Raw genomic sequence first — 27,799 nt, 5'->3', positions numbered from 1 at the left:
GAAGCTGTGGCCGCAGTAGGGACAAGTACAAGATTTCTCACCTGTGTGGATGCGCTGGTGCTGCATAAGGTTGGAGATCTAGCTAAAGGGCTTGCATTCTGAGTAGGCAAATGGCTTCTTGCCTGTGTTAATGCTCCAGGGTTACACCAGGTGTGAGCTCTGGGAAAAAGTCTTGCCACAGTCAGTACAGGCATTTGGCCACTCGCCTGTGTGCCTGCTTTGGTGCTGCCTAAGCTTCGACCAGTGGTGGAAGGATAGCCACTCTCAGTGCAGATGTAGGGTGCAGGAAGTCACAGTCAGTTCGGGGGTCCAGGAAAAGGTGCAGACTGGGGTGGGACCAGCTTGGTCGGGGATCAGCTGGGGACCTCATCCTCATCCATGATCAGGATGTCCACTGTGAAGCAACAGGGAAGGAGGCAAGTCAGAGCTGGCAGACCCACAGGAAACATCCATGTGCAGACTGCCAATGGATTCCAGCTTAGTGGGTGACCCAGGGAAGCTTATCCTTTCCGGGGTCCTCCATCCCAGGGAATGCTGGGTTGTACCAATGCATATCCCATACACCTTATCCCATGGGCACCAACCACTCAAGGTGTTTCAAGTATTTTGTGTTCATAACCTATATCCCTGATACTTGTTGTCCTTCCAAGTGGATGTTCTCTCTGCCAGCCTTTCTCTGGACCTGCCTAAGGATACCAGGCTCTCATCAAAGTCTACCAACCACAGCTATAGAAGTTCAAGGGCAGGGATGCAAGGAAAAGCAAACACAAGTGACATCTGAAACCCTATGAGGATGGGAGGACCAGGCCTGCAGGCTAGGAAGTAATGGTGTCACATTTGTACAATTGTGACTGCAGGGTGGGAAACAGAAAAGGAGAAACAAGTTGGACAGAGAGAGTAGGATACCAGCTTGGGAGGTATGCTAGCCCTCTCTATCTGGGCATGCAAGCCCACCCACATAGTTATTAGGCTCTATTGCAAGTTAAGTTGGATTTCCCCACCATCACAACCATGGAGAACTAGAGTATAGGAGACTTGATCTAGACAACTGAAAACAACACCCACCTATCAGGGTATCCCAGCCTCCTACATGTGCCTCCTCTCCAAGGCCAATTCTTCCTGCTCTTGAGGCCTGGGTGCACTTTGCCTGACACTTGCTCTCCAGGGGCCTGCCCACCCCTCAAGCTCCCTCTGCCTCCCCATTTCCCAGCAGAACCAAGGCCCACAGTCATATGCCAGGGCCTCACAAGGTATACCCTGCCAACCAACACAGAGAGACTATGGAGTCTCTATTCTTGGGCTCTCACCACCCCCTGGAAGCTCTCTTCCTCTTTCACCAGTTCCAAGGGCTCAAATGCTGCCTCTGAGGTAATCTGGCAAATCAGTGACTGTAGCCCACTCTGAGGCTGTGTCAAACCTACATCTGGTAGGTGCTGTACAACCTGCTTCTTTATGATGGGATGCTAGGGAGGGGGAACTTGGCAATGGGGACACATAACCATCAAAGTCAGCTTTCTGAGACAAATGATGTGAATAGTCCACCGCTCCCCTTCTCAAGTCCACAGAGGTATATAAAGCAACCTTTCTCCCTGTCAGGACTGCATGACAGTGAACTTAAGGCAAGGTCTTTTCTACACAAAAAAAAAGAAGAAGAAGAAAAAGAAAAGACCAGTTTTAAAACCTAAGGAGGCCAGCCTAAAGCCAAATAGATAATGACAAGACACTGGAAGACAAGGTAAGAAAACAAGAGTCCCTTTAGTTAATATATACCTCATATGCCCCTGTAGCTCAACTACAAAATGTTGCCTGAAGATGACCACACCTTTGCCTCATTAGGAGGTGGGGGAGTTGTAGACAATTCAAAAGTAGGTTCATGTCCTTATGTGTTTAAGATGGGAACTCTCGAAGAACCCTGGAGCTCATGTCAGATGCTGGCCTTCAGGGGCTAGATCAAAAATAAATTCACCAGAGGATAAAGATCACAGAGCAGACCATGACAACTAACTTGATGGCTAAAGCTGAGGTGACTGGGGCTTGAAACCAGCCCCAAGGGTAAGGAGGAAACAGGTGAGTGTACATTGTTGCTGTGCCCTTCCCAGATATCCCAAGTTCTAGGCCACACACAGCAACTCTTAGCTGACTGCAAGGTTACAACTACAAAGATTAAATATTCCCTTTTGGTTGGTCCTAGTGTGTAGAGCTGCTTCCACATAATGCCCACACCATCCTGGGAGAGGGCCTGTGAGGGTTCAAAACACAGAACAAGATCCTGCTGGGCCCTGGGCCCTACTCTTTCCTCTTGTCTCCCAAGCTCTATTGAAAGAAACTCTATTTAAAATGTGGCTTTCTGTCTTACTTCTTCCAAATACCCTGACACTTATCAATCTCTCTCTCCCTCTAAGTCCACTCAACTCTCTTCAAATCCTCTTTGGTATCTGTAAATTCATTGATCAAAACCAAAGTCCCTGTGTGGCTTTTGTGCCCTGGCTACACTTCTTTACTCCAAAGAAATATTGTAGGTTCCAGGTTATAAGGAGCAGGCCCTTATCAGGACTGACTCCATATTTGTAGTAGGAAAGAAAAGAAGTTTGAAGTGAACTTGTTTTGAAGTGCTGTGATAATCAAAAGTTGTTATGATAATCAAAAGTTGTTTTGAAAACCTTATGAATCAAAATATTTGTATATTAAAATAAGTTGTTTTGCATAAGTGTGATAACCAGCTGTAATGATATCATAGCCCCACAGATAACCAGACACATCTGGTTATCTGCTGTGCATATCAGAAGTAACCCAAATTCAAGCATAAAAAAGGAGCCCTTGCCCGGAGCACTTCATCACATTGGTAGCCATGACTGGCTAGCGTGATCCTCCATTCAGGCCTTCTCTGCAGCCCAGGACCAAGCACTCTGCAGCATGGATCATCAAAGCAGCAGCCGAGAGACTGAGCACTCTGTACCTGATCATCAATGAGATAGCTGAGAAACTGAAGCCTCTAACTTCGTGGTCAAACACTCTCCAGACCTGAGCTGCTAGAAGCTGCAGAACACCCTTATCTTCCTAGTAAAGCACTCTCTAGACCTGAGCTGCTGGAAATTACAGTCATAAGAACTCATGTCACATAACTCATGAATAATTCTGTAGTTACAGCTATGTTTATTTCTTCGGTAATTAGCAACTTACTATTTGTGTTTATTGTATTGATATTGATAGAGGAAATGTATAGAAAATATGGCAATACCTTGTTGTTACAATAGCTTTATTTAGCATTGGTGATAATATATTGTTTGCTGTGCATTATTAAAGAACAATTAAATATTAAACCTCTGTCTCTCATGTACTCTCTCCCCTCTCAGGGAACTGACCATCTCACAGTCAATCCTGTATTCGATTCTTGAGTGAAGAGGACCTGTGGCTCCTCTACCCACGGGGACCTAAAACCTTATCAACAGCTGCTCATGACAGATAACACACTGGGCTCACAACACAGGTGCTAGGTACATGGTGGTGGAACCACAAGATTCGCAGTGGCCAACTAGATCTACCGACCATCAATGGTCACTGACTCAACACCTCTACAGCAGTTCCAATCTTAGAGTAGCCAGAAACTCTCCCAGCGAAGCCCTAGCACCTTCATGTTTCCACTTGAAGCCCCAATTTCAGATGTACTGTCACAAGCCCAGCCAGGAATCTCCCCATGCTTAAGGCTGAGACTGTGTGCACTGCTGCACTATTGATCACAACTGCCAAAATAGGAGACCAGCCTAGAAGCCCTTCCTCATAAGAATGAATAAAGAAAAGATCTTACATACATACAGGGCAATTTTATTCAGAGGTAAAGAATGGAATCTTAAGAAAAACAGCTGAAATTATAATGTATGGGTTGGGGGGATGGAGCTCACTTGCTGTAAAAGCAAAAGGTTCCAAGTACAAATCCCCAACACCCATGTAAAAGCCATGGCAGTGCAGGCCTGAATCTCCAATGCTGCCTGGTGGGTAGAGACAAACGGATTCTGGGATCTCTCTGACAAGGCAACCTGACTGATACATGGAGCTTCAGTTTCTGTGAGACCTTGTCTCAAACTACTAGGTGAAGTCAATACAAGAACCTACATTTTCAAGCATCAGTACACACGTACACACACACACACACACACACACACACACACACACACACCCCTAAATACCCATGTGGGAGAAGAAAGTAGGAAGGAGACGGGATAGGACTAGACATCAGAGGGGGAGAAGAAAGCAGGAGGACTATCTAAGCGGAGGGTTGGGGGAAGAGACCAGTCCCAGTGTGGTGGAGGAAGTGGATACAAACATAATACAGTGATGCCTGTGTGCTACAGTGTCACAGGGGCCTGGGAGACAGCTGAGCAGGTACATGTGCCTGCCCTGAGTCTGACAATCTGAACTCAGTCACAATACACACATGGTGGAAGAAGACCAAGGCCTTCAAGATTCGTTCTGGCTTCCATGTGCATGGTGGCATGCTTGCCCTACTCCCTCCTATGGACACACAGAAAAAATATAACTGAAAACATTTTAAAGCTTAGAAATTCACAGTGCCAGTGTACTGTAAACATCTTTGAACAGTATTTGCTGTCAAGACATGGAATCTGAATGTTGAATACAACAAGAAGTCTGGGAGCTCAGGAACCTGCAGGGGCAGAAGGAGCATGCTGTGTTAAGTGACAATCTAGCGAAGAGATGTCTAAGAACTGGAGAAGGCTGGAGAGGAGCAAGGAGAGCTTTGGTCAGGCACATGCCTTCCTTTGTCTGGTTATTCTGTTTGGTGTTCCTGCTGTGTAAATAAGCAGCTGTTAAGTGACTGGGGAACTAATTACTTAAAAGGTGGAGTTCCTTTTTAGCTGATGCCTGGATGCTCAAGTGGGCCAGGAGGTTCTAAGGAGCAATGGAGTTTGAAAGTGGTGCTGTGGGCATTTAGCAAGGGGACTGCAGGGTCATCTTAGGAGATCAGATTCTCTTGATTACACTGTCTCAGAAATGACAGAACTGACAACATTTTTTACCTCAGTATGGTCTTCAGAGATGGCTCAGTCAGTGGTCAAGGGCACTTGTTCTTGCAAAAGACTCAGGTTTGATTTCTAGCACCCACATGGTGGCTCACAACCATAGGTATTTCCTGTTCCAGGAGCTCTGATGCCCTCTTCTGACCTCCCCAGTCATCAGGGAAACATACGGTACACATGCATGCACACAGGCAAAACATTTATACACAAAATTTCAAACCATTATCATCAGAGATATGAGTCTCTGCCAGCTGCGCAGTATATCTGTGGGGCAGTGGACCATGCCAGGAAACTTGGTAAGGTCCAGTGGGTTCAGAAACCCTGGCACCTCATACCTGAGGACATTATGTGTTTCACTTACTCCCAACCAGATTCTTGGCCCAGAACAGGTGACCACAACTCTCCACATAAAGAACCTGACCACTGGTCACATGACACAGAACACAGAGTCCTCCATGCTAATGAGGTATCTAGATGAGCCCTGAGTGTTTAACCAATAAGATTCTATTCTGGGACACTCCTTCCTGCAAAAGATATTTAATCTCTGATCCAACCTGAGAAAGTTTTATACACTTATTCTCCACAATAATTAATCAGTAAACAGTTTAGAATCAAGGACTGTGTCTCTCAAGAACTGTGGTGGAGGCCGTGGGGAAGCCTTCTTCCTAAGTCTCCTGCAGAAGTCCTCTTAGCACTCCAGGATACTCGAGCTAAGCTAGAATTGTCATCCCCCAGCCCCTAGTCCTGAGCTCATCCTTGCACCCCTAGGGAGTGCTGGGTGTGGGAGTGGGGGTGGAGATGGTGGACTTCTTTCTGGCTCCATGAGGTTCCCAATTGGGTGTTTTCTAACCATAGACTTGTTTCTCATGTGGGCTGGGGCCCCCATCTTAGGCTGTGTTCTCTCACCCCTGAGCAGTGCATCAGTGCTTCCAACAAGCCCACACCAGATGGCAGAAGTGTAAAATGCAGCATAGCCTCTGGGTTTGTCTGCCCAAGTGGCAGTCACACACCCTGGTGTCGAGAAAGAAGTGGAACCTCAAGTCCATCTACTTTGAGTTGTCAGGATTTGAGAAAACTTTTATTGCTACCCTAAACAGATGGGTATATGGCAGTGGACTGGTGGAGGTGACAACAACCTTGGGCCATGGCAGCAGAGTCTAAGGAACACTTAAGCAGTGTGATGTAAGCACCAATTTATTAACATGGATGAAACCAATGCCATCTTCTCCAGGTGTCAGACATACAACTTGGCCCACTGTGCCCTCTCGTGAGCTTTCTTGTCATCAGCCTAGAATTGCCAGGCAGAGGGAAGAGGAGGGTGTTGGTGGGCCAGGATGGGTCTTACCCAACAAACCTGGGCTCCATGTAATCCACAGGTGAGTGTTTCAACTCAAAAATGCTTTATTAAACAAACTGAACACATGTTGCCAACACTTAAAAGTAAATAATTTCATATTTAGCCCATCCCACCTTCCCAAATCTTACCATGTACTCTCAGATTCCCCTTCCCAGTCCTTCCCTCATTCCTTACTACTTTGAGACCCTGTGTTTGGAGGCTCACCCATGTGAGGAACAACCATAAAGCAGACACAGTACTATTGGAACCAGAGCAGGATATGGGGCACAAAGGGGTGCTCAACAACAGCTAGCTGAAGACATGAGACAAAAGATGGCTCCAAGGATCTGGGTGGTCCTACTAAGAGGACCCTTAGAGACCTGAACACCAGCCTCTCATTCTAAGATGGGAGTGTGGAGTTCTTGGAGAGCAAGTTGCAGGAGTCCAGGCACCCCAGAGTCACAAAGCATGGTTCCCTGGCCTGGTGGGAAAGCAGTGTGGTTGGTTGAGGGACCACCGAGGCCACCTCACCTGAACTCTCATGACTGACCATCTGCTGGTCCTCAGAATCCAGTGGCCACAGAGACAAAGCTTCTTCCCAAAGCTCCATGTCTGGGTCCCTGTTGGAAATGTACAAAACAGGAAGAGAGAGATTACAGGTGTTGAACAGAGCAAAGAACTTTCCAAAGCAGGCAGTCACCCAGCCAACAGGAGCCTGCACCAAGACTGTAGTGGCTTGAGCTGCAGCACCCCTGACTCAAGATATAGAGTTCAGCCTCCATTAGCTACCCAGGCCACAGCCACCCTCCCAGGCCACTGCGCAGCTCCCTTCAGCTGGAAACAGGCAGAACAACTCCGTGACTCAGTTTCTCCAGGGACAATGTAGATTACAGAGGTGTATGGGGTTTCAACTTGACCATGCAGACCTGAAACTTGCTGGAAGAGGCCCATATGCCTTGACAGCTACAACACCCAGTTAAACGACTCCTTCAAACAAGGATGCTCAAGCACAACTGGGAGAGCAGTGTCAGAAGACTGTCTACTTCTACACCAAAATATCAGCAACAGAAAGAAATTTCAAGGGCCACACAGAGTGCAGCCTGTCTTTAAATCCCAGTACTTGGGAAGTAGGGCAGGGTGATCTCTTTGAGTTCAAGGCAAGCCTAATCTACAGAGTGAGTCCAGGACGGCCAAGGGCTACACAGAGAAATTCTGCCTTGAGGTCCCCAAGCCCCTTCCAAAAAAAGAATTTCAGACACAGAAAGCCTATACCTCCTGTATCAAACATTCTGGACTGACTAGCTACCTAAATTTATACCCCAAGCTAACTGCAGGCAGCAGGGCTGAACAAAGCCTGACCCGCAAGGCAATAGTAACTAACTCACAGGTCTTCTAGGTCATCAAGTGGAAAGCCTGAGCCAGGTCCACCCCTTGAGAACTCCCTGACCCACAGCTTCTCTACCAGTCCAGCCACCTGGGCCCCCTCAGCTGTGTTCCTCCTTGCTCCTGAGAGCCTTTAAGCATGTGATGACAGCTGCCCCTGCCATAATATGTTTAAAGTGAAAGTCACCTCCTCAAAAGGCCTGTCTACCCACACTTTAAGCTCCTCAATTCTAGTGCCCCTTCATGTTATACCAATTTAGTCTGTCCTCAGACATCTATTCCTAGGCCAGCACTACCCATGGAACCTCCAGCACCCACAGCAGCACCAGGAAGCCCAAGTGCTCCAGAGAACAATGGTATGGATGAAAACACAGGTGAATGAAACTGGGCCAAGCAGAAACTTTTAAAAGACAAAATTTGATGAATCCCAGTACTTGGTCCTGCCTCAGGAGGAGGAAGTACACAAAAAGAACAAACAGAACCAAGTGGACTCCACTTGGTGCAGAAAGGTCTGAACAGCTCTGTGAATGTGCACAAGGTGGCTTATGTGGCCCAAGAGATGCATGCAAAGGCTTATAAAAGTGACACATGACAACCTCTCCAGAAGGTACTGGGAGAGAAAGCAGCAAGGTTTAAAGGGGAAAACCTAGGAGTCTGGAAAAAATGTCAGCAAACCACAGGAGTCTATTCTACACAGACCAGATGAATGGTGGTAGTTGGGGCAGGGGTGTCCGGATAAGACAGTCATGGGTCATAAGTGTATAACAAACACACATATGGTCCTTCTGCTCATAGCAGTTCAGTCCAAATCTCTTCCATTCTATTCATTTTCCTCATCTGACAACCTTAGGGACTATACAACAGAATAGGCAGCTGTGTGGGCCAAAGCTGACAAAATGGCAGAAACCCACCAGAGCACACTATCATGCAAGGAATGTTTTCAGCTCAAGGTCTGTGGAGACAGGTATGACTCCCTTTTCTTCCTGAAGTAAGAGCATAGCTTCCTCTTAAAGCATGGCCTTCATGTTCCAGGGGAGTAAACTATCTTATCACAGAAAAAAGCCAAGGACAAAAACAATTCTCCCCATCCACACTCCATGATAAAGCTCTTTTCACCAGCACAGAACAAACACCAGGCCCAACCACCCATGAGGCCTTGCTTTCACATGATACACATACATGTAAGGAGGCACCTGAACTCTCTGCTAGTCCATCTGCTTTATGTCAGCTTCATTCTCAGACCCAGCAGTGAACTCTAGGAAAGAGAAAGTTCTGTCTCCCCTACACAAGACCCAACACTACCAGGTCCCTAGGCAGAACATCACGAATACCAAAACTGCAAAGGAAGATAGATGGAGTGGCGCACACCTGTTAATACCATCACCTGAGAAGTAGAGGCAGGAGGATTAGAATTTTCAGGCACACCTCAGCTACATAATGCATCCCAAACTACTGGGTTACATGAGATATTGTCTTTAAAGTGAAACAAACAAGAGAACTCCACAAGGAGAACTTGCAAGTACATTGGGGAACTGTCAGATGGCACTGTCCTGCTGGAAAACAGCCCATTTCTCAAGTGGTAAGCAGTTATCAAGTAACCTTATAGTCCCATTCTTGGCATATACCCAAAGAAACCACCCATCTTTACAACATCATGAGTGGACAGACATGCAATGCTATGTGTGGCAGCTAAAAAGCAACACCAAATGCTAGAGAAAGAAACAAGGACTAAGCCTATTACTCCATATGCATGGACTTCCCAAGGTCATTAAGTCCAGGGCAACATGGTTGCAAGAAATGCCAAAGGTCACTAAGCCAGGAGTCTCGTGGTCTGTGGCTCCATTTGCATAAACTGCCAAACATCACAGAGTCCAACGTCTCCAGGAATAGGTTTCTGTGTATGAACTGACCAAGATCACTTAGCTGAGGATCAAATAAACACAGTCACGTGGTACAAGATCCAGTGAGAGTGAAGTACTCAAGGTCACTAAGGCCAGAGTCACATGGTGTAGGAGTCCATGGGTATGGACTGTGTAGAGAAGTCTGCAGACAAGAAGCAGACTAGTGAGTGGCTGCAGTGGGAGGACAGAAGTGGCAGTGACCATGAAGAGGTGTGGGCTTCCTGACAGTTAATGGAAACATTCAGGATTAGACAGTGGTGACTGATATGCAACTCTGAATATACTAATATATCACCTAACTGTGTGCTTGCTTTAAAGCAACATATTTTCAGGAGTGGCAGGAGTGGCACATGGCTTTAATCCCAGCACTAGGGAGGCAGAGGCAGGCAAATCTGAGTTCAAGGCCAGCCTGGTCTACAGAGTGGGTTCCAGGACAGCCCAGGCTGTTATACAGAGAACTCTTGTCTCAGGAGAAAAAAATAGTAGGAGTAGCAATAGTAATAGTAATAATAATAATAATAATAATAATAATAATAATAATAATAATAATAATAATAATAACTAACAGCACATTTTCAGCTCACAAATACCTTTCATAGAAAGTTAAATTTTTAAGAAGTACACAAGTACCTACGAGAGGTAAGGGGGCATACTTGAGCTGTAGGTACTGCCAGGAGTCAAAAAGGTTGAATAGAGTTGGCCTGTGAAAGGCGGTTGCCTAGTGTGATACCCTGTTCTCACTGAAACAAGCTTAAGCAGCTGGGAATTCCCAGCTCCATCCAAATTACTGCAGGAAGGAGGGCTGGCTGTAGGTAGGATGTTGGGTATGCCTGCCTGTGTTCTAGTCACTCTTCTCTGCAGAATGTCTTCAGTGGTCAGAGAGGACAGCCTCTTTCCCTAAACCAGGATGCATTTTATACTGACCAGGCAGTGAAGCAACCCCCAAGGAAACTGATGCCCCAAAGAGAGCTGGCAGGGTTACAGGCAAGAATGCAGAGCCTAACCTGTGCTGCTTGGACTGGTTTGCTTGCCTGGCCAAATTCTTCCTACTGACACCATGATGTCTCCCTTCAAATGGTCACATTTCAAAGGTTCTGAGTCACCTATATGAATGACAATTTAGGGTGGCACTCTCTGGCCATTTATAGGAAAAGTTTAGTTGTCTTCTAAGGTCAATGAGCAAGAAATTCAAAAATAAGGGCAGCTTTCAAAGCCAAGGACTGTGGGAGTCATGAGGAAAATCCATGGGTTGGGAGCATAGCCAACAGCTCTTCCAATAGAAACTCTCAAGAGAGTGCTCTACCAGGCCCCCAGTGGTGTCCCATAGCCCACTGTTCCACACAAGGCCAACTAAATAATCTACCCAAAAGGGTGAACTCCAGGTTCAACAAGACCCCCACCTCAAAAAGAGGGTAAAGGGGCTGGAGAGATGCTCAGTGAAAAAGACTCGGGTTTGGTTTACAGCACCCACATGGCCATTCACAACTGCCTGTAACTCCACTTCCAAACAGAGGATCCAATGTTTTATTCTGGCCTCCAGTAATTGCATATACATGGCACACATAAACAGATACATATTGTACACATTAAGTAGATGAGTAAATAAATATTTAAATAGAGAACAGACTGAAGTCAGTCTCCACATGTGCTCACACTCATTAGCATCTACATGCATGGGCACAAACACAGACCACACACAAACCCCACCCAGCAAAAGATCTGAATAGCCTTTTCTTCAACGATATCCAGATGGCCAGTGAGCACATGAAATGATGCTGCCACAGGTAAATTCAAGCAGAAACAGAGAGGCTCCACTTCATACCACACCCCCAGTGTCATGAAAGTGGTGGTGAGGATGCACTCAGAGCTGAGTGACAGGTGCAGCATCCTGGAGTAAATGGGTGGCAACAGCAGAGACATGGGAGATGAGGGCAGAGGCAGCAGTGTAGGCAGAAGAGATGATTCCCCCTTCCTGCTCTCACTTGATCCCCTTTGCCCAAACACCCACACCCTGCTGGGCCAGAGATCTTTGTGGGAAGCCTTCAGGGATTGGGACCCACAGACCCTCACTAAATTAACAATGCAGAAGGGAATGGACTGCATAGCTCTCCTCCCTTCACCCTATGTATGGTCTAAAATACTCTTTATATTTTGGGATTAACCTCTTTTGAAATGATGTATGGAAGACCTAGACCTGTACTTTCTATCTTAAGAGATTATGTGCTTAGTGAAATCACTGTCAAATATGTTTTTGATATGTCCTTGATCACTTGTCAATATGTTCTGTGGAGACTTTTGTCCACAGGCAAAGGAAGACTGGCCATGGCACGCAACAGTCTACAAGGTTACTCATCCACCTATGCTGCAAAATTGCCAGACTCATGACTGGGTGATCTGTAAGAGACCTCAGAAGCTATCCTTGGAGCCACACCAGAAAGGACAATACATAGTTTTGCTGACTGCTCTCAGTGCTCTCAAAGTTGACAGGATCACTACTTGACTTTATTATGCATGCTCCCATGGCTGAACCACATCCAGACTCAGGGAACATCCTACCCAAAGGGCAGGTCCTCAAGGAAAAAGACACTCTTATAAAACTCAAGGTGCAATGCCTATAATTTTTATGGACCTACATTTAACTACTACCACTTTCTCATAAACAAGCTTCACCTGCCTCAGAATTAGACTCGGGTCCTTAGTGTTGCTTCTAGTGAAAATGTGCTCAAATATCAGCACAAAATGGAATCCATAGGTACCTGGTTCCCCAATTTAACTTTTGATACATATTCTATCAATGATCTTGCAAAGTTATAAGACACTGCTCTCATGTCTGCTCAGAGCCCAAGCATTAACATAAAACCTGGAAAAAAATGTAGGTGCACTGTCTACAATTTCTGTGGTTAATGGGATTGTATTTGTACTAAATATATTTAGTGAGTGCACCTATGGAGGACAACCTCACATGATTAAACTGAGCTAAAATTTGGGAAAACAAAAATGATCTTCCTGTGGGCAGGAGTATATGGTGTCTTTAACCACCAAGTTTTACAGAAGCACGAGCACCAGTGGTAATGGCCTATAATGATTGGGGGTGGGGTGGATTGTACTTTGAGAGTTGTCAGGCAGCTGGAAAAAGACGTCACCAAATACTGGAATAGAGTTTGACATTATTCACCATTAATGTCTATGTGTGGAACTGTCTACCTAGTATAGTGCAGGTTTACTAAAACTCATTTGAAACATGCATGTGAACACATTACAGAATGCCCCAATAGCACTGTTTCTTTAACATTTTTCAAAAGACACATAGTGTTAGTGATTCCTCTCCATACTTTCTTGTCTGCTTTCCCTCCTATATACACTGAAATTTACACTTCATGTTCCATTATCACTATTGATCACTTATAACACTGTATTCTATCTCCTATTTTTCAACATGCCATGACTCTTATAAATTTCTGACATTTAAGGTTATTCCACATTGTGTGTGTACTTTTCAATTTGTCAACATAAATTTCACAGTTAAAATCATCGTTGTATGCTTATCATGAACAAATGTAAGGTAATGACAAGTTATTCTTTTTGTCATATTTCCACATATATCTCTTACAAATGCTGGTTATTTCATTAGTAACAAATATTTTTGCAATAATAACTTGTTTTCTACACATCCAGGTGCTTGTTCTTTGACTGTGCCTAAGACAATCTTGCTGCAGGTATGAATTTCAATAAAGGTTTAGAACATGCAATTCTTATATTTATAAACTGAGTTTTTATTTTTTATCATTGAAGATCAAAACAGAGTCTCTACTAGTCTATTTTCCCTAGAACAGAAATGAGTGTGGTTCGATCTATTTATTTCTTAATGATTGCGGACTCCAGGTCTTTGATTTTGTATACACAGTTCCTTGTTTACACTGCAGTTTCCCAGATACTAACAAAGTATATACTAACAAAGAGTATATACTTTGTATATACGTTGCATATACTCTTTGTTAGTATACAACAGAATATACTAACAAAGTATACTCCGCTTCTGATAAAGATTCATGATTATCTCAGAAAACAAGTCACAATCTACCTGAAAACAAGTGGTTATTAGAATAAGCCCAGGATCTAGGTGGAAAAGAGCAGCTTCAGTTAGTAGATTTGTCAGAAGTATGTGTCCTGGGATAAACATGGGAAAAGTTGAAATGAGGCAGATTCCTGGGGAATTACAAAATCTGAATGACAGGATGGCAGTTTTCTCAAACGACTTCCTGTCAGCATATTTTGCAAGAGTTAAATGGTCGGGAGGAAAGTACTCTAGAGAAATGCATGTAATGATTCCCTTGTTCTACCCTTGAGTGTCCCAATTTACATCTGACTACAAGATCAATTCAGAACTTAGATTCTCCCAAAGGAAACATGAAAACCCATCGCTCACTTCTGCCCAGGTACTAATTAAAATCTGTTGAACTTGTAGACATCATTATTAAGCATCTGAAAGTAAAAATGGAGATTTGCTCTGGGGAAAAATGATTTTCCTTCATCAGAGATACCACAAAAAGACACCATGTAGACAAATGCCCTGACGTCACATATGAGACAATAATAATCTCTCTGAAGGATGTATATGCTATTATTTTGAGACTGGAAAACCTGTACTCTGGTGGGTTACCTTCAAAGCACTGCAAGGAGGATAAGAAACCATTGTGGATGTCCTTGCATCCTTTCTCTGACAAAGAGGGACACAGAGAACCATTTCATTGGAACAGATGTCATGAAATATGATTCTACAGGATCTGTGTTCTGGAGTTGGCCTTCAGCGAGGATGCTCACTGTGACTATGCTCAGAAGGTGGGATTCTTTGAACCATAGACTTCTGCTTAAATTCTCTTCTCCCTTCTTCAGTGTACATTGTCTTCTGAAGCCAACATGAAGCATTATTTTTTGAAGACTGCAGTTTAACTCAAGTACATTAATATTTTGTTTCCACCTCAAATCAGTGTATGTTTTCTGGATTAATATTCAGCAGAAAACAGCATTCAATGTGACATCTGTATGTGAGATGTTGAACTTTGATAAATGGAGGTTCTCTGGTCCTTTAGAAAACATATAACAAGTAGAATGCAGAACAACATCCCTCTACAAGAATATAATAGTGATAGCAGTAATAATTTTGGAGGAAAGCTGGAGATGATTCAAGGTAAGATTCTGACACATGACTTTATAGAACAAAAATTAAGATCAGGAAAACAATCAATGAATGAATCTTCTTAGCAAGTGTTTTCTTTGTTCACATGGAGGATACATATGTAAACCTATGTTTATCTGTGTAACCAGTACACAGGTGGCTTTATCAGAAATATTTGGTACTTTGTTGTGTGAATCAGTAGCACAAAACATTTCTCAAAAGCCAACAACTTAATTTTCTACAACTGGATTCAGTAACAAAACCTTATTAATTACCATATGTAGTCATACATGTTATTAAAATACACATTATTTTAAACATTTTACTTTATTTTCTCTTTGTTTTTGTAGACAGGCTTTCTCTGTATAGCCCTGGCTGTTCTGGAGCTCACTCTGTAAACCAGGCTGTCCGAGAACTGAGAAATCTGCCTGTCTCTGCCTCCCAAGTGCTGGGATTAAAGGTTTGTGCCACCACTGCCCGGCACATTTTACTTTTATATAAAAATTTTTATTAATTATTTTAGGGTTCATTTTTCTTTTTTTTTATTGAATATGTTATTTAATCGATTAAGGTACATTCCGTTTTCAGATTCGTCTCACTCTTAATTATATTGAATACAAATGATAAAATCTGATGATGGACTCTTTAATTTACTATTGATTAAGTGATTTTATTAATAAGTTACATCCCATTGGCAGCCTCCCCTCCCTCCTACTGTATTGACTTCTGATGGTAAAATCACATATTCATACTAATCCCTTTCCTGTCTTTATTCAGATGTAAAGGCCCATGGTCTGTTTAAAATATGTGTTATTGTATAGGTTATTGAACTATGTAACCATAAAGATGTAGTTGCAGTGCAAATTTATCTCAAGAGAAAAGTAATTCAATAAGTATAAAATTTTATTCTGAGTTACTGTGCATGCATTGTAGTCCAGGCAAAGTTCCTGTATTATGATAAAATAGTGTCTCACTTATCAAGAGACAAAATTATCCCAAATCTATTGGTAAGTGTGGGCAATAGAACAGAACCCGAGGACAACAAACCCAAGGACCTAATCATGACTGCAGAGTCGAGTAAAGCCCTCTCCATATCTGCTAATGATAACTCCCTGAAAACCACTGAGGAAGTGACTCTTCAGATCCTCTTGCTTTGCCAGTTTGGAGTTGGGACTGTAGCCAATGTCTTTCTGTTACTCCATAATGTATCTCCAGTCTTCACTGGTTCTCAACAGAGGCCTGCACAGGTGATTTTAAGCCACATGGCTGTGGCCAATGCCCTGATTCTCTTCCTCACTATATTTCCAAACAAAATTATGACTTTTGCTCAAAGATATCATCCAACTGACCTCAAATGTAAATTGGAATTCTTCACTCGTCTGGTTGTAAGAAGCTCAAACTTGTGTTCCACTTGTGTCCTGAGTATACATCAGTTTGTCACTGTTGTTCCTGTCAATAGAGGTAAATTTATACTCAGAGGAAGTGTCCCAAATTTGGCTAGTTATTCTTGTTACAGCTGTTGGTTCTTCAGTATCTTAAATAACATCTACATTCCAATTAAGGTCACTGGGCCACAGATTACAGATAATAACTCTGACTATAAAAACAAGTTGTTCTGTTCCACTTCTGGATTCAGTATAGGCATTGTCTTCTTGAGGTTTGTCCATGATGCCACATTCATGAGCATCATGGTCTGGACCAGTGTCTCCATGGTGCTTCTCCTCCACAGACATCGCCAGCGAATGCAGCACATCCTCACTGCCCATCAAGACCACAGAGGCCAAGCTGAGACCAGAGCAACCCATACTATTCTGATGGTGGTGGTCACTTTTATTGACTTTTATCTTCTAAATTTCATTTGTATCATCTTTCAAAACTTTTTAATAGATTCTCGTCTCTTTATGAGGCATGTAGGTGAACTTTTGGATGCAGGCTTCCCCACAATTTCTCCCTTACTGTTGATCTTCAGAGATCCTAAGGATCCTTGTTCTGTGCTTCTCAGCTGTTGAAAGCCAGAGTCACTAAAAATGTTAAACACAGAATACAGCTTCATTAATACCATCAAAAATTTTATTGCATAAATATGTGTTAAACATCTTTTGTGTGAACAAGTCATGGTACTCTCACTACTGCTCAATACATCAAGAGGAAAGCGTAAAGGAGACAAAACCAGCTCCTGCTCAGGAGCATTAAGAGGTTTAACATCCAGGACCAAGAAGGATACCAAGATCCAAACTGTACACCTTCTCCTGAAAGATCTTGGCAAACTCTTCCCTCTGGGCCATAGTGCAAATGTGTTTCCAATCATCAAGAACACCTGCAAATCAGACAGGAGACAACAGGTATCAGAACAATGAGGACTAAAAGCTGTCATCCTGTCTGTCAGTTGCTTTCTCAGTCATAAAATTATTTTCTCAGAAGAAAATAACTTATTTTCTCAAAATCAAGCATGTAACCTTTGCAGCTGCTTGAAACTGACCAGAGACACAAGATAAATATCTGTGAGCAGAGAAACAAGATAAATATCTGGAGTGGTTATAGCTGTCAGTGTGATGACCCTCAAAATATGACTTGTGGTACTTACTCCTGTGATCAAAGAAATATTTTAGCATTTATTTTGCTTATGTGTGTCGGATGTGCATGTATTTTTGTGGGTTCCCTGCCCTTAAGAAGAATGGGTGTCATACTTCTAGAGATGGAGTTACAAACAGACAAAATCATATAAATATAGTTTCTAAGAACCAAGCTCTGCACCAGTGCCAAATTGGCCAGGGCACTAACCTGCTGAGCCTTCTCTCTCCAGCCCCAAACTGAGAAATTTATCCAACCCATTTAACACTTCACTTCCAATTTGATGGGAAAGTTACTACTCACATTTACAGTGAAAGAGCTTGAAATAATAAATTAGGAAACAGCAGTCTGTATATTCTACATTGAGGAATAGATTCACACTGAATTACAAAATTAATAATGAGGCCTCATGTTCCTTTTGACAGACTTCCACCAACATTGAAACTGACAAAATTATAGCACCATGTCTTGATCATAACAAAGGCCATAAGAGGAAGCAAGACAGGTAAAGCACTTGCCACTTAGAACTGATTACCAGAGTTCAAGCCTCAGGGCCTTCATAGTGGAGAGAACAAACTCCTACTTACTGTATTCTGGCTTCCTCAGATCTGTGATTGAACATGCCCACGCACAATAAAGAAACAAGGTATAGTTTCTAAGTGTAGTTTAATCAGTTAAGTGATTAAGCAACTTCTCTTTCACTGATCTCTCCAGGTTGATCTGTGTTTTCCCTTACCTATAATTATACTTCAGGGGTACTTTATTGGGTTCTATTATCCACCAACCTTCCAAAACTTACTAAACCCCAATCTGTCCCAACCACCTAATATGAAGTACTCAAGAAAAAAGAGAACAAAAGGAGTATAGACCTCTTGAGACAACTTTCTGCTGAATAGGGTCATTTGGTTCCTCTTGGAAATCCCAATATCTACAATCAGATTATCTCCATCAAGCAGTCAAACAAAACAGCCAAACAACATTTACAGTCGTGTAGGTGTACACACATACACATTAATGAGAGAGTATGCTCAAGTCATCACAACGGGGAGGTTGGGGTTGAGTGCAAAGGAGTCCCTTCAGAATGTGTCCTTCATTAACACATCTCAGCAAATCCCTCTGAGAAGTGTCTCTGGACCAAATCCCAAGAACAAAGGAAAAGTCTGGCTTTTAGGAGTTGTAAGAAGTTTCCCATCACATGATTTATTTCATCATAGCATATGTGACAAGGAGCATGAAGGACCCAGTTGAGAGCTGTCAAGTCCCAGCACAGATCACTTAACTCTGTCCCAGTGAGAGCTGCAGGAAGGTGGCATGGCCTGTTTGCCTCAAGCTGTGAATCTGACCTCTTGTAAGAAACACTGCCTTTTAGAGGCAGCCTCATGCTGTAACACTGATACAAATCTGAGCCTGCTACAGATGCCAGGTATCTTGGGGAGGGAGGATGAATCCCAGATCTACTTTAGAGAAAAAGCCCACTCTTTAACTTGGCCTCTCAAGTCAGGGGAAATCCCACATGACATCCAGCTTGGTGCTGGTCAAGTTCTCAGTTGCTAATGTATGCACTGAGTTCCTGCCCTGACATCCTGAGATGACAGACTACAAGCTGTAGCGATGGTGTTTTCTCACACCAATAGGAATCCCAACTGAGACAATGACTAAAAGCTACATGGGGAGGAGTTTTCGTTCATAACTCTCGGGTCATACCTGACTCATTGAGATAAGTCAGGGCAGAAACTGAAGCAGAAGTCATGGAGGAATGCTTCTTAACTGGCTTGCTCCCCATTGCATGCCCAGTCTGTTTTCTTATAGATCCAGGACTACCTGCCCAGGTGTGGCACTGCTCACTGTGCTCTGGTTCCTCACACATCAATCATTACTTTCCCAACAATGTCCAACTGACATTTCCTAGAAAACAATATGATTAAGGCATTTTCTCAACTGAGGGTCCTCCTCCCCAGAGTCTAGCTTTATCACTTGGGAAGTGGTGGCAGGTGAACCTAAAGTCCAAGGTCTTTAGCTTCTTGCAGAAGACCAGAGCTGGGTTCCTAGCCTGTAACTCCAGCTCTCATGAGCTAGTGCCCTCTGCTGGCCCCCATGTGCACCTGAATGCTCATACACACAAAAACCTTTAAGAGTGTTAAAAAGCTGCTCAGCTTCAACCTCAGCTACATAGTGAGTTTGAGACCAGCTTAGGATAAATTAGAGCCCATCACAGAAAAGTAAAACTTAACTGACAGAAGTGTTTGCAAAGGGCTCCAGTCCCATCACTTGAGTGACAGAAGAGTTTCACACAGCATAGAATCAGAAACGAGCAATGTGCAAAGAGATACGGCTTTGAGTGCTAGCTAGGTAGGTAAAACCAAAGAGTGTTATTGATTAAATTTTATTAATTATTAAATGAACAATTTAATATGGCTGCGCTGTCGCTCTCTCTCTCTCTCTCTCTCTCTCTCTCTCTCTCTCTCCCACCCCACCTCCACTTCTGCAGGTGTAAGAGTGCAGAAATAGTGTCTGGCCTGCAATATCTCTGGAAGCTTGTTAGCAATCCGAATTTAAAGTCCCTCAATCTAGGGAGTACTCCCATGACGGATGATGACATGAAGTTAGCCTGCTTTTCTGGTGTGATGGGGTGTTCAGGGCTTGCTATGATGGGGGAACTAGGTTCTGATGATGCCATGTAACTTTGGTTTCTGTTGCTTACGTTCTTGCGCTTGCCTTTCACCATCTGGTTAACTCCAGTGCTGCCTGTACTTGCTGGCTCTGACTGAAGCCTGCCTTTCCAGTTATCTCACTTGTGTCTGATCTTCTAGGGGTCCAGATGTCTCTGTGATCTTTTCCAGCTGCACTGATTACAGTGGTACCTCTAGGATGCCTCAGGATATGGTGCCTCCAAGGTAGCAGTCCAGCTAGGTGTCTGCTGTTCTGGGTGCAGTGTCTCCTCTAGGATATCTCAAGATATGTTGTCTGATGCTCTGAGTTCAGTTGTTCCTCTGTGGCTCTGGGTTGAGTGGACCTTCCAGTATGTGTCAGGTGGAATCCAGGGTCCACACAACAGCAGCCCCGGCAGAGGTCTGGTCCAGGCCTCAGATCTGGGAGAGGGGCAAAGGGGAGTGCTCGTCCTCATGGGTGGGGAGGGGGGGTATCTGCTGAAATCTGAGTGCTCACAGAACCCAGCTATGGGCTTAGGGCAGTATATGGGTCTTCCTACCTAAAGCTGGCTGTGGGATCTGTGGAGCCTCCTGATGTCTCGGGAAGGATCTGGGGTCCACACAATAGCAAACCAGGCAGAGGTCTGGTCTAGGACTCAGATCTGGGAGAGGGGCAGAATGGGAGTGCTAGTCCCTAGGGGCAGGGAGGGGGGGTATCTGCTGGAACCTGAGCGCTCACAGCACCCAGTTATGGGCTTAGGGCAGTATGTGGGTTTTCCTACCTAATGCTGGCTGTGGGATCCATGAAGCCTCCAGAATGTCTTGGGCGGGATCTGGGGTCCACACAATAGCAGACCAGGCAGAGGTCTGGTCCAGCTCAATTCCGCAATTAAAAGACATAGGCTAATGAATTGGATACATAAACAGAACCCAGCATTTTGCTTCATACAGGAAACTGAACTTAGTGACAGAGACAGACACTACATTAGAATAAAAGGCTGGAAAACAATTTTTTTTCAAGCAAATGGTCCTAAGAAACAAGCTGGAGTAGCCATTCTAAAATCTCCAGCCTGAGAGCACAAAGGGAGGGTCTCATGGCTCCACCTGTATAGGTACTTGAGAGTGGCCTTGTCAGGCATCAGTGGAAGTGGAGGGGCTTGGTGCCTGAAACTTTGTATTCCCTAGTGTTGGGTAATTTGAGAGCAGGGAGGTGGGAATGGGAGGATGGTGGGAACACACCCTCATAGAAATGCCAAGAATTATATGAATTAGACATGACAGAGGCAGGCTGTCAGAAGACTAGATTCCAGTATTCTAACAAAAAATTATCTTGATAGTAAAACTTTTTGAGAATTGTATCTTGCAGAATACACAGCCTTGGTATATCTACTCATCAAGCAAGCTGAGCAGACCTGCTTGAACTTCTGATGTCCTGGAATTGCAGTTGGATGCAGTGAAGACACAGCATCAAAGGTTAATCAATTTACTCTTCCTCCTGCCCATCTTCTAATATCTCAATGCCTGTAATCAGCTTGAAGAAGTTAATGAAGAGTCAGTGTCCCTATTCTGTGTGAAGCTGTGGCCGCAGTAGGGACAAGTACAAGATTTCTCACCTGTGTGGATGCGCTGGTGCTGCATAAGGTTGGAGATCTAGCTAAAGGGCTTGCATTCTGAGCAGGCAAATGGCTTCTTGCCTGTGTTAATGCTCCAGGGCTACACCAGGTGAGAGCTCTGGGAGAAGGTCTTGCCACAGTCAGTACAGGCATTTGGCCACTCGCCTGTGTGCCTGCTTTGGTGCTGCTTAAGCTTCGACCAGTGGTGGAAGCTTAGCCATTCTCAGTGCAGATGTAGGGTGCAGGAAGTCACAGTCAGTTCGGGGGTCCAGGAAAAGGTGCAGACTGGGGTGGGGCCAGCTTGGTTGGGGACCAGCTGGGGACCTCATCCTCATCCATGATCAGGATGTCCACTGTGAAGCAACAGGGAAGGAGGCAAGTCAGAGTTGGCAGACCCACAGGAAACATCCATGTGCAGACTGCCAATGGATTCCAGCTTAGTGGGTGACCCAGGGAAGCTTATCCTTTCTGGGGTCCTCCAACCCAGGTAATGCTGGGTTGTACCAATGCATATCCCATACACCTTATCCCATGGGCACCAACCACTCAAGGTGTTTCAAGTATTTTGTGTTCATAACCTATATCCCTGATACTTGTTCTCCTTCCGAGTGGATGTTCTCTCTGCCAGCCTTTCTCTGGACCTGGCTAAGGATACCAGGCTCTCATCAAAGTCTACCAACAAGAGCTATAGAAGGTCAAGGGCAGGGATGCAAGGGGAAGCAAACACAAGTGACACCTGAAACTCAATGAGGATGGGAGGGCCAGGCCTGCAGGCTAGGAAGTAATGGTGTCACATTTGTATAAATGTGACAGCAGGTTGGGAAACAGAAAAGGAGAAACAAGTTGGACAAAGAGGATGGGAAGACCAGATTGGGTGGTATGCTGGCCCCCTCTATCTGGGCATGCAAGGCCCACCCACATAGTTATTAGGCTCTATTGCAAGTTAAGTTGGATTTCCCCACCATCACAACCATGAACAACTAGAGTATAGGAGGCTTGATCTGGACACCTGAAAACAACACCCACCTCTCAGGGTAGCCCAGCCTCCTACATGTGTCTCTTGTCCAAGGCCAACTCTTCCTGCTCTTGAGGGCTGGGTGTACTTTGCCTGACACTTGCTCTCCAGGGGCCTGCCCACCCCTCAAACTCCCTCTGCCTCCCCATTTCCCAGCAGAACCAAGGCCCACAATCATATGCCAGGACCTCACAAGGTATACCCTGCCAACCAACCCAGAGGACACTCTGGAGTCTCTCTTCTTGGCCTCTCACCACCCCCTGGAAGCTCTCTTCCTCTTTCACCAGCTATGAGTGCCCAAATGCTGCCCTGAGGTAATCTGGAAAATGAGTGAATGTAGACCACTCTGAGGCTGTGTCAAACCCACATCTGGTAGGTGCTGTACAACCTGCTTCTTTATGATGGGATGCTAGGGAGGGGGAAATTGGCAATGGGGACACATAACCATCAAAGTCAGCTTTGTGAGACAAATGATGTGAATAGTTCACCGCTCCCCTTCTCAAGTCCACAGAGGCATACAAAGCCACCTTTCTCCCTGTCAGGACTGCATGACAGTGAATTTAAGGCAAGGTCCTTTCTACACACAAAAAAGAAGAAAAGAAAAGACCAATTTTAAAACCTAAGGAGGTGAGCCTAATGCCAAATAGATAATGACAATACATGAAGACAAACTAAGAAAATAAGAGTCCCTTTAGTAAATATATACCTCATATGCCAGTGTAGGTCCACTACAAAATGTTGCCTGAAGACGACCACAACTTTGCCTCATTGGGAGGTGGGGGAGGCTTTCATCCTTACAAGGTTGAGATGGGAACTCTTGAAGCAACCTGGAGCTCATGTCAGGCAATGACCTTCAGAGGCTAGATCAAAAATAAATTCACCAGAGGATAACAATCACAGACCATGACAGCTAACTGGAAAGCTAAAGCTGAGGTGTCTGGGGCTTGAAACCGGCCCCACAGGTAAGGAGGAAACAGGTGAGTGTACATTGTTGCTGTGCCCTTCCCAGATATCCCAAGTTCTAGGCCACACACAGCAACTCTTAGCTGACTGCAAGGTTACAACTACAAAGATTAAATATTCCCTTTTGGTTGGTCCTAGTGTGTAGAGCTGCTTCCACATAATGCCCAAACCATCCTGGGAGAGGACCTGTGAGGGTTCAAAACACAGAACAAGATCCTGCTGGGCCCTGGGCCCTACTCTTTCCTCTTGTTTCCCAAGCTCTATTGAAAGAAACTCTATTTAAAATGTGGCTTTCTGTCTTACTTCTTCCAAATACCCTGACACTTATCAATCTCTCTCTCCCTCTAAGTCCACTCAACTCTCTTCAAATCCTCTTTGGTATCTGTAAATTCATTATTCAAAACCAAAGTCCCTGTGTGGCTTTTGTGATGTGTCTGGTTATCTGCCATGGACGTCAGAAGTAACCCTAATTCAAGAATAAAAAAGGAGCCCTTGCCCGGAGCACTGCATCACATTGGTAGCCATGACTGGCTAGCGTGATCCTCCATTCAGGCCTCCTCTGCAGCCCAGAGACCAAGCACTCTGCAGCATGGATCATCAAAGCAGCAGCCGAGAGACTGAGCACTCTGTACCTGATCATCAATGAGACAGCCGAGAAACTGAAGCCTCTAACTTCGTGGTCAAACACTCTCCAGACCTGAGCTGCTAGAAGCTGCAGAACACCCTTATCTTCCTGGTAAAGCACTCTCTAGACCTGAGCTGCTGGAAATTACAGTCATAAGAACTCATGTCACATAACTCATGAATAATTCTGTAGTTACAGCTATGTTTATTTCTTCGGTAATTAGCAACTTACTATTTGTGTTTATTGTATTGATATTGATAGAGGAAATGTATAGAAAATATGGCAATACCTTGTTGTTACAATAGCTTTATTTAGCATTGGTGATAATATATTGTTTGCTGTGCATTATTAAAGAACAATTAAATATTAAACCTCTGTCTCTCATGTACTCTCTCCCCTCTCAGGGAACTGACCATCTCACAGTCAATCCTGTATTCGATTCTTGAGTGAAGAGGACCTGTGGCTCCTCTACCCATGGGGACCTAAAACCTTATCAACAGCTGCTCATGACAGATAACACACTGGGCTCACAACACAGGTGCTAGTTACATGGTGGTGGAACCACAAGATTCGCAGTGGCCAACTAGATCTACCGACCATCAATGGTCACTGACTCAACACCTCTACAGCAGTTCCAATCTTAGAGTAGCCAGAAACTCTCCCAGCGAAGCCCTAGCACCTTCATGTTTCCACTTGAAGCCCCAATTTCAGATGTACTGTCACAAGCCCAGCCAGGAATCTCCCCATGCTTAAGGCTGAGACTGTGTGCACTGCTGCACTATTGATCACAACTGCCAAAATAGGAGACCAGCCTAGAAGCACTTCCTCATAAGAATGAATAAAGAAAAGATCTTACATACATACAGGGCAATTTTATTCAGAGGTAAAGAATGTAATCTTAAGAAAAACAGCTGAAATTATAATGTATGGGTTGGGGGGATGGAGCTCACTTGCTGTAAAAGCAAAAGGTCCCAAGTACAAATCCCCAACACCCATGTAAAAGCCATGGCAGTGCAGGCCTGAATCTCCAATGCTGCCTGGTGGGTAGAGACAAACGGATTCTGGGAGCTCCCTGACAAGGCAACCTGACTGATACATGGAGCTTCAGTTTCTGTGAGACCTTGTCTCAAACTACTAGGTGAAGTCAATACAAGAACCTACATTTTCAAGCATCAGTACACACGTACACACACACACACACACACACACACACACACACACACACACACCCCTAAATAAAGTCCATCTACTTTGAGTTGTCAGGTTTTGAGAAAACTTTTATTGCTACCCTACACAGATGGGTATGTGGCAGTGTACTGGTGGAGGTGACAACAACCTTGGGCCATGACAGCAAAGTCTAAGGAACACTTAAGCAGTGTGATGTAAGCACCAATTTATTAACATGGATGAAACCAATGCCATCTGCTCCAGGTGTCAGACATACAACTTGGCCCACTGTGCCCTCTCATGAGCTTTCTTGTCATCAGCCTGGAATTGCCAGGCAGAGGGAAGAGGAGGGTGTTGTTGGGCCAGGATGGGTCTTACCCAACAAACCTGGGCTCCATGTAATCCACAGGTGAGTGTTTCAACTCAAAAATACTTTATTAAACAAACTGAACACATGTTGCCAACACTTAAAAGTAAATATTTTCATATTTAGCCCATCCCATCTTTCCAAATCTTACCATGTAATCTCAGATTCCCCTTCCCAGTCCTTCCCTCATTCCTTACTACTTTGAGACCCTGTGTTTGGAGGCTCACCCATGTGAGGAACAACCATGAAGCAGACACAGTACTATTGGAACCACAGCGGAATATAGGGCACAAAAGGGGTGCTCAACAACAGCTAGCTGCAGACATGAGACAAAAGATGGCTCCAAGGATCTGGGTGGTCCTACTAAGAGGACCCTTAGGGACCTGAACACCAGCCTCTCATTCTAAGATGGGAGTGTGGAGCTCTTGGAGGGCAAGTTGCAGGAGTCCAGGCACCCCAGAGTCACAAAGCATGGTTCCCTGGCCTGGTGGGAAAGCAGTGTGGTTGGTTGAAGGACCACCGAAGCCACCTCACCTGGACTCTCATGACTGGCCATCTGCTGGTCCTCAGAATCCAGTGGCCACAGAGACAAAGCTTCTTCCCAAAGCTCCATGTCTGGGTCCCTGTTGGAAAAGTACAAAACAGGAAGAGAGAGATTACAGGTGTTGAACGGAGCAAAGAACTTTCCAAAGCAGGCAGTCACCCAGCCAACAGAAGCCTGCACCAAGACTGTAGTGGCTTGAGCTGCAGCACCCCTGACTCAAGATATAGAGTTCAGCCTCCATTAGCTACCCAGGACACAGCCACCCTCCCAGGCCACTGTGCAGCTCCCTTCAGCTGGAAACAGGCAGAACAACTCCGTGACTCAGGTTCTCCAAGGACAAAGTAGGGGACAGAGGTGTATGGGGTTTCAACTTGACCATGCAGACCTGAAACTTGCTGGAAGAGGCCCATATGCCTTGACAGCTACAACACCCAGTTAAAGGACTCCTTCAAACAAGGATGCTCAAGCACAACTGGGAGAGCAGTGTCAGAAGACTGTCTACTTCTACACCAAAATATCAGCAACAGAAAGAAATTTCAAGGGCCAAGCAGAGTGCAGCACGTCTTTAAATCCCAGTACTTGGGAAGTAGGGCAGGGTGATCTCTTTGAGTTCGAGGCAAGCCTATTCTACAGTGTGAGTCCAGGACAGCCAAGGGCTACACAGAGAAATTCTACCTTGACATCCCCAAGCCCCTTCCAAAAAAAGAATTTCAGACACAGAAAGCCTATACCTCCTATATCAAACATTGTGGACTGACTAGCTGCCTAAATTTATACCCCAAGATAACTGCAGGCAGCAGGGCTGAACAAAGCCTGACCTGCAAGGCAATAGTAACTAACTCACAGGTCTTCTAGGTCATCGAGTAGAAAGCCTGGGCCAGGTCCAGCCCTTGAGAACTCCCTGAACCACAGGTTCTCTACCAGTCCAGCCACCTGGGCCCCCTCACCTTTGTTTCTCCTTGCTCCTGAGAGCCTTTAAGCATGTGATGACAGCTGCCCCTGCCATAATATGTTTGAAGCGAGAGTCGCCTCCTCAAAAGGCCTGTCTACCCACACTTTAAGCTCCTCAATTCTAGTACCCCTTCATGTTATACCAAGTTAGTCTGTCCTCAGACATCTATTCCTAGGCCAGCACTACCCATGGAACCTCCAGCACCCACAGCAGCACCAGGAAGCCCAAGTGCTCCAGAGAACAATGGTATGGATGAAAACACTTGTGAATGAAGCTGGGCCAAGCAGAAACTTAAAAGACAAAATTTGCTGAATCCCAGTACTTGGTCCTGCCTCAGGAGGAGGAAGTACACAAAAAGAACAAACACAACCAAGTGGACTCCAGTTGGTGCAGAAACGTCTGAACAGCTCTGTGAATGTGCACAAGGTGGCTTATGTGGCCCAAGAGATGCATGCAAAGGCTTATAAAATTGACACATGATGACCTCTCCAGAAGGTACTGGGAG

The 27,799-nt window shown here is 44.7% G+C and overlaps 1 protein-coding gene across 1 annotated transcript; it reads left to right on the top strand.

The window, feature by feature from the left end:
* The first annotated feature begins 14,762 nt into the window (after positions 1-14,762).
* Positions 14,763-16,838, top strand: LOC117720223 (vomeronasal type-1 receptor 4-like). The gene is made up of 2 exons (XM_034518710.1): positions 14,763-14,841; positions 15,763-16,838. The coding sequence occupies exons 1-2, from the start codon at positions 14,763-14,765 to the stop codon at positions 16,836-16,838; spliced, it is 1,155 nt and encodes a 384-aa protein (XP_034374601.1).
* Positions 16,839-27,799: the final 10,961 nt, after the last annotated feature.

This window comes from Arvicanthis niloticus, chromosome 1 (genome assembly GCF_011762505.2).
Source record: "Arvicanthis niloticus isolate mArvNil1 chromosome 1, mArvNil1.pat.X, whole genome shotgun sequence".
Classification (NCBI taxonomy): domain Eukaryota; kingdom Metazoa; phylum Chordata; class Mammalia; order Rodentia; family Muridae; genus Arvicanthis; species Arvicanthis niloticus.
This window is presented reverse-complemented; position numbering and strand designations above follow the sequence as displayed.

Excerpts from the sequence above, each read along its gene's own strand:
- LOC117720223 (XM_034518710.1), top strand. The coding sequence starts at position 14,763 with ATGCAGAACAACATCCCTCTACAAGAATATAATAGTGATAGCAGTAAT. Across the intron at positions 14,842-15,762 it reads AAAGCTGGAGATGATTCAAG|TCCAGGCAAAGTTCCTGTAT; the intron begins GTAAGATTCTGA and ends CATGCATTGTAG.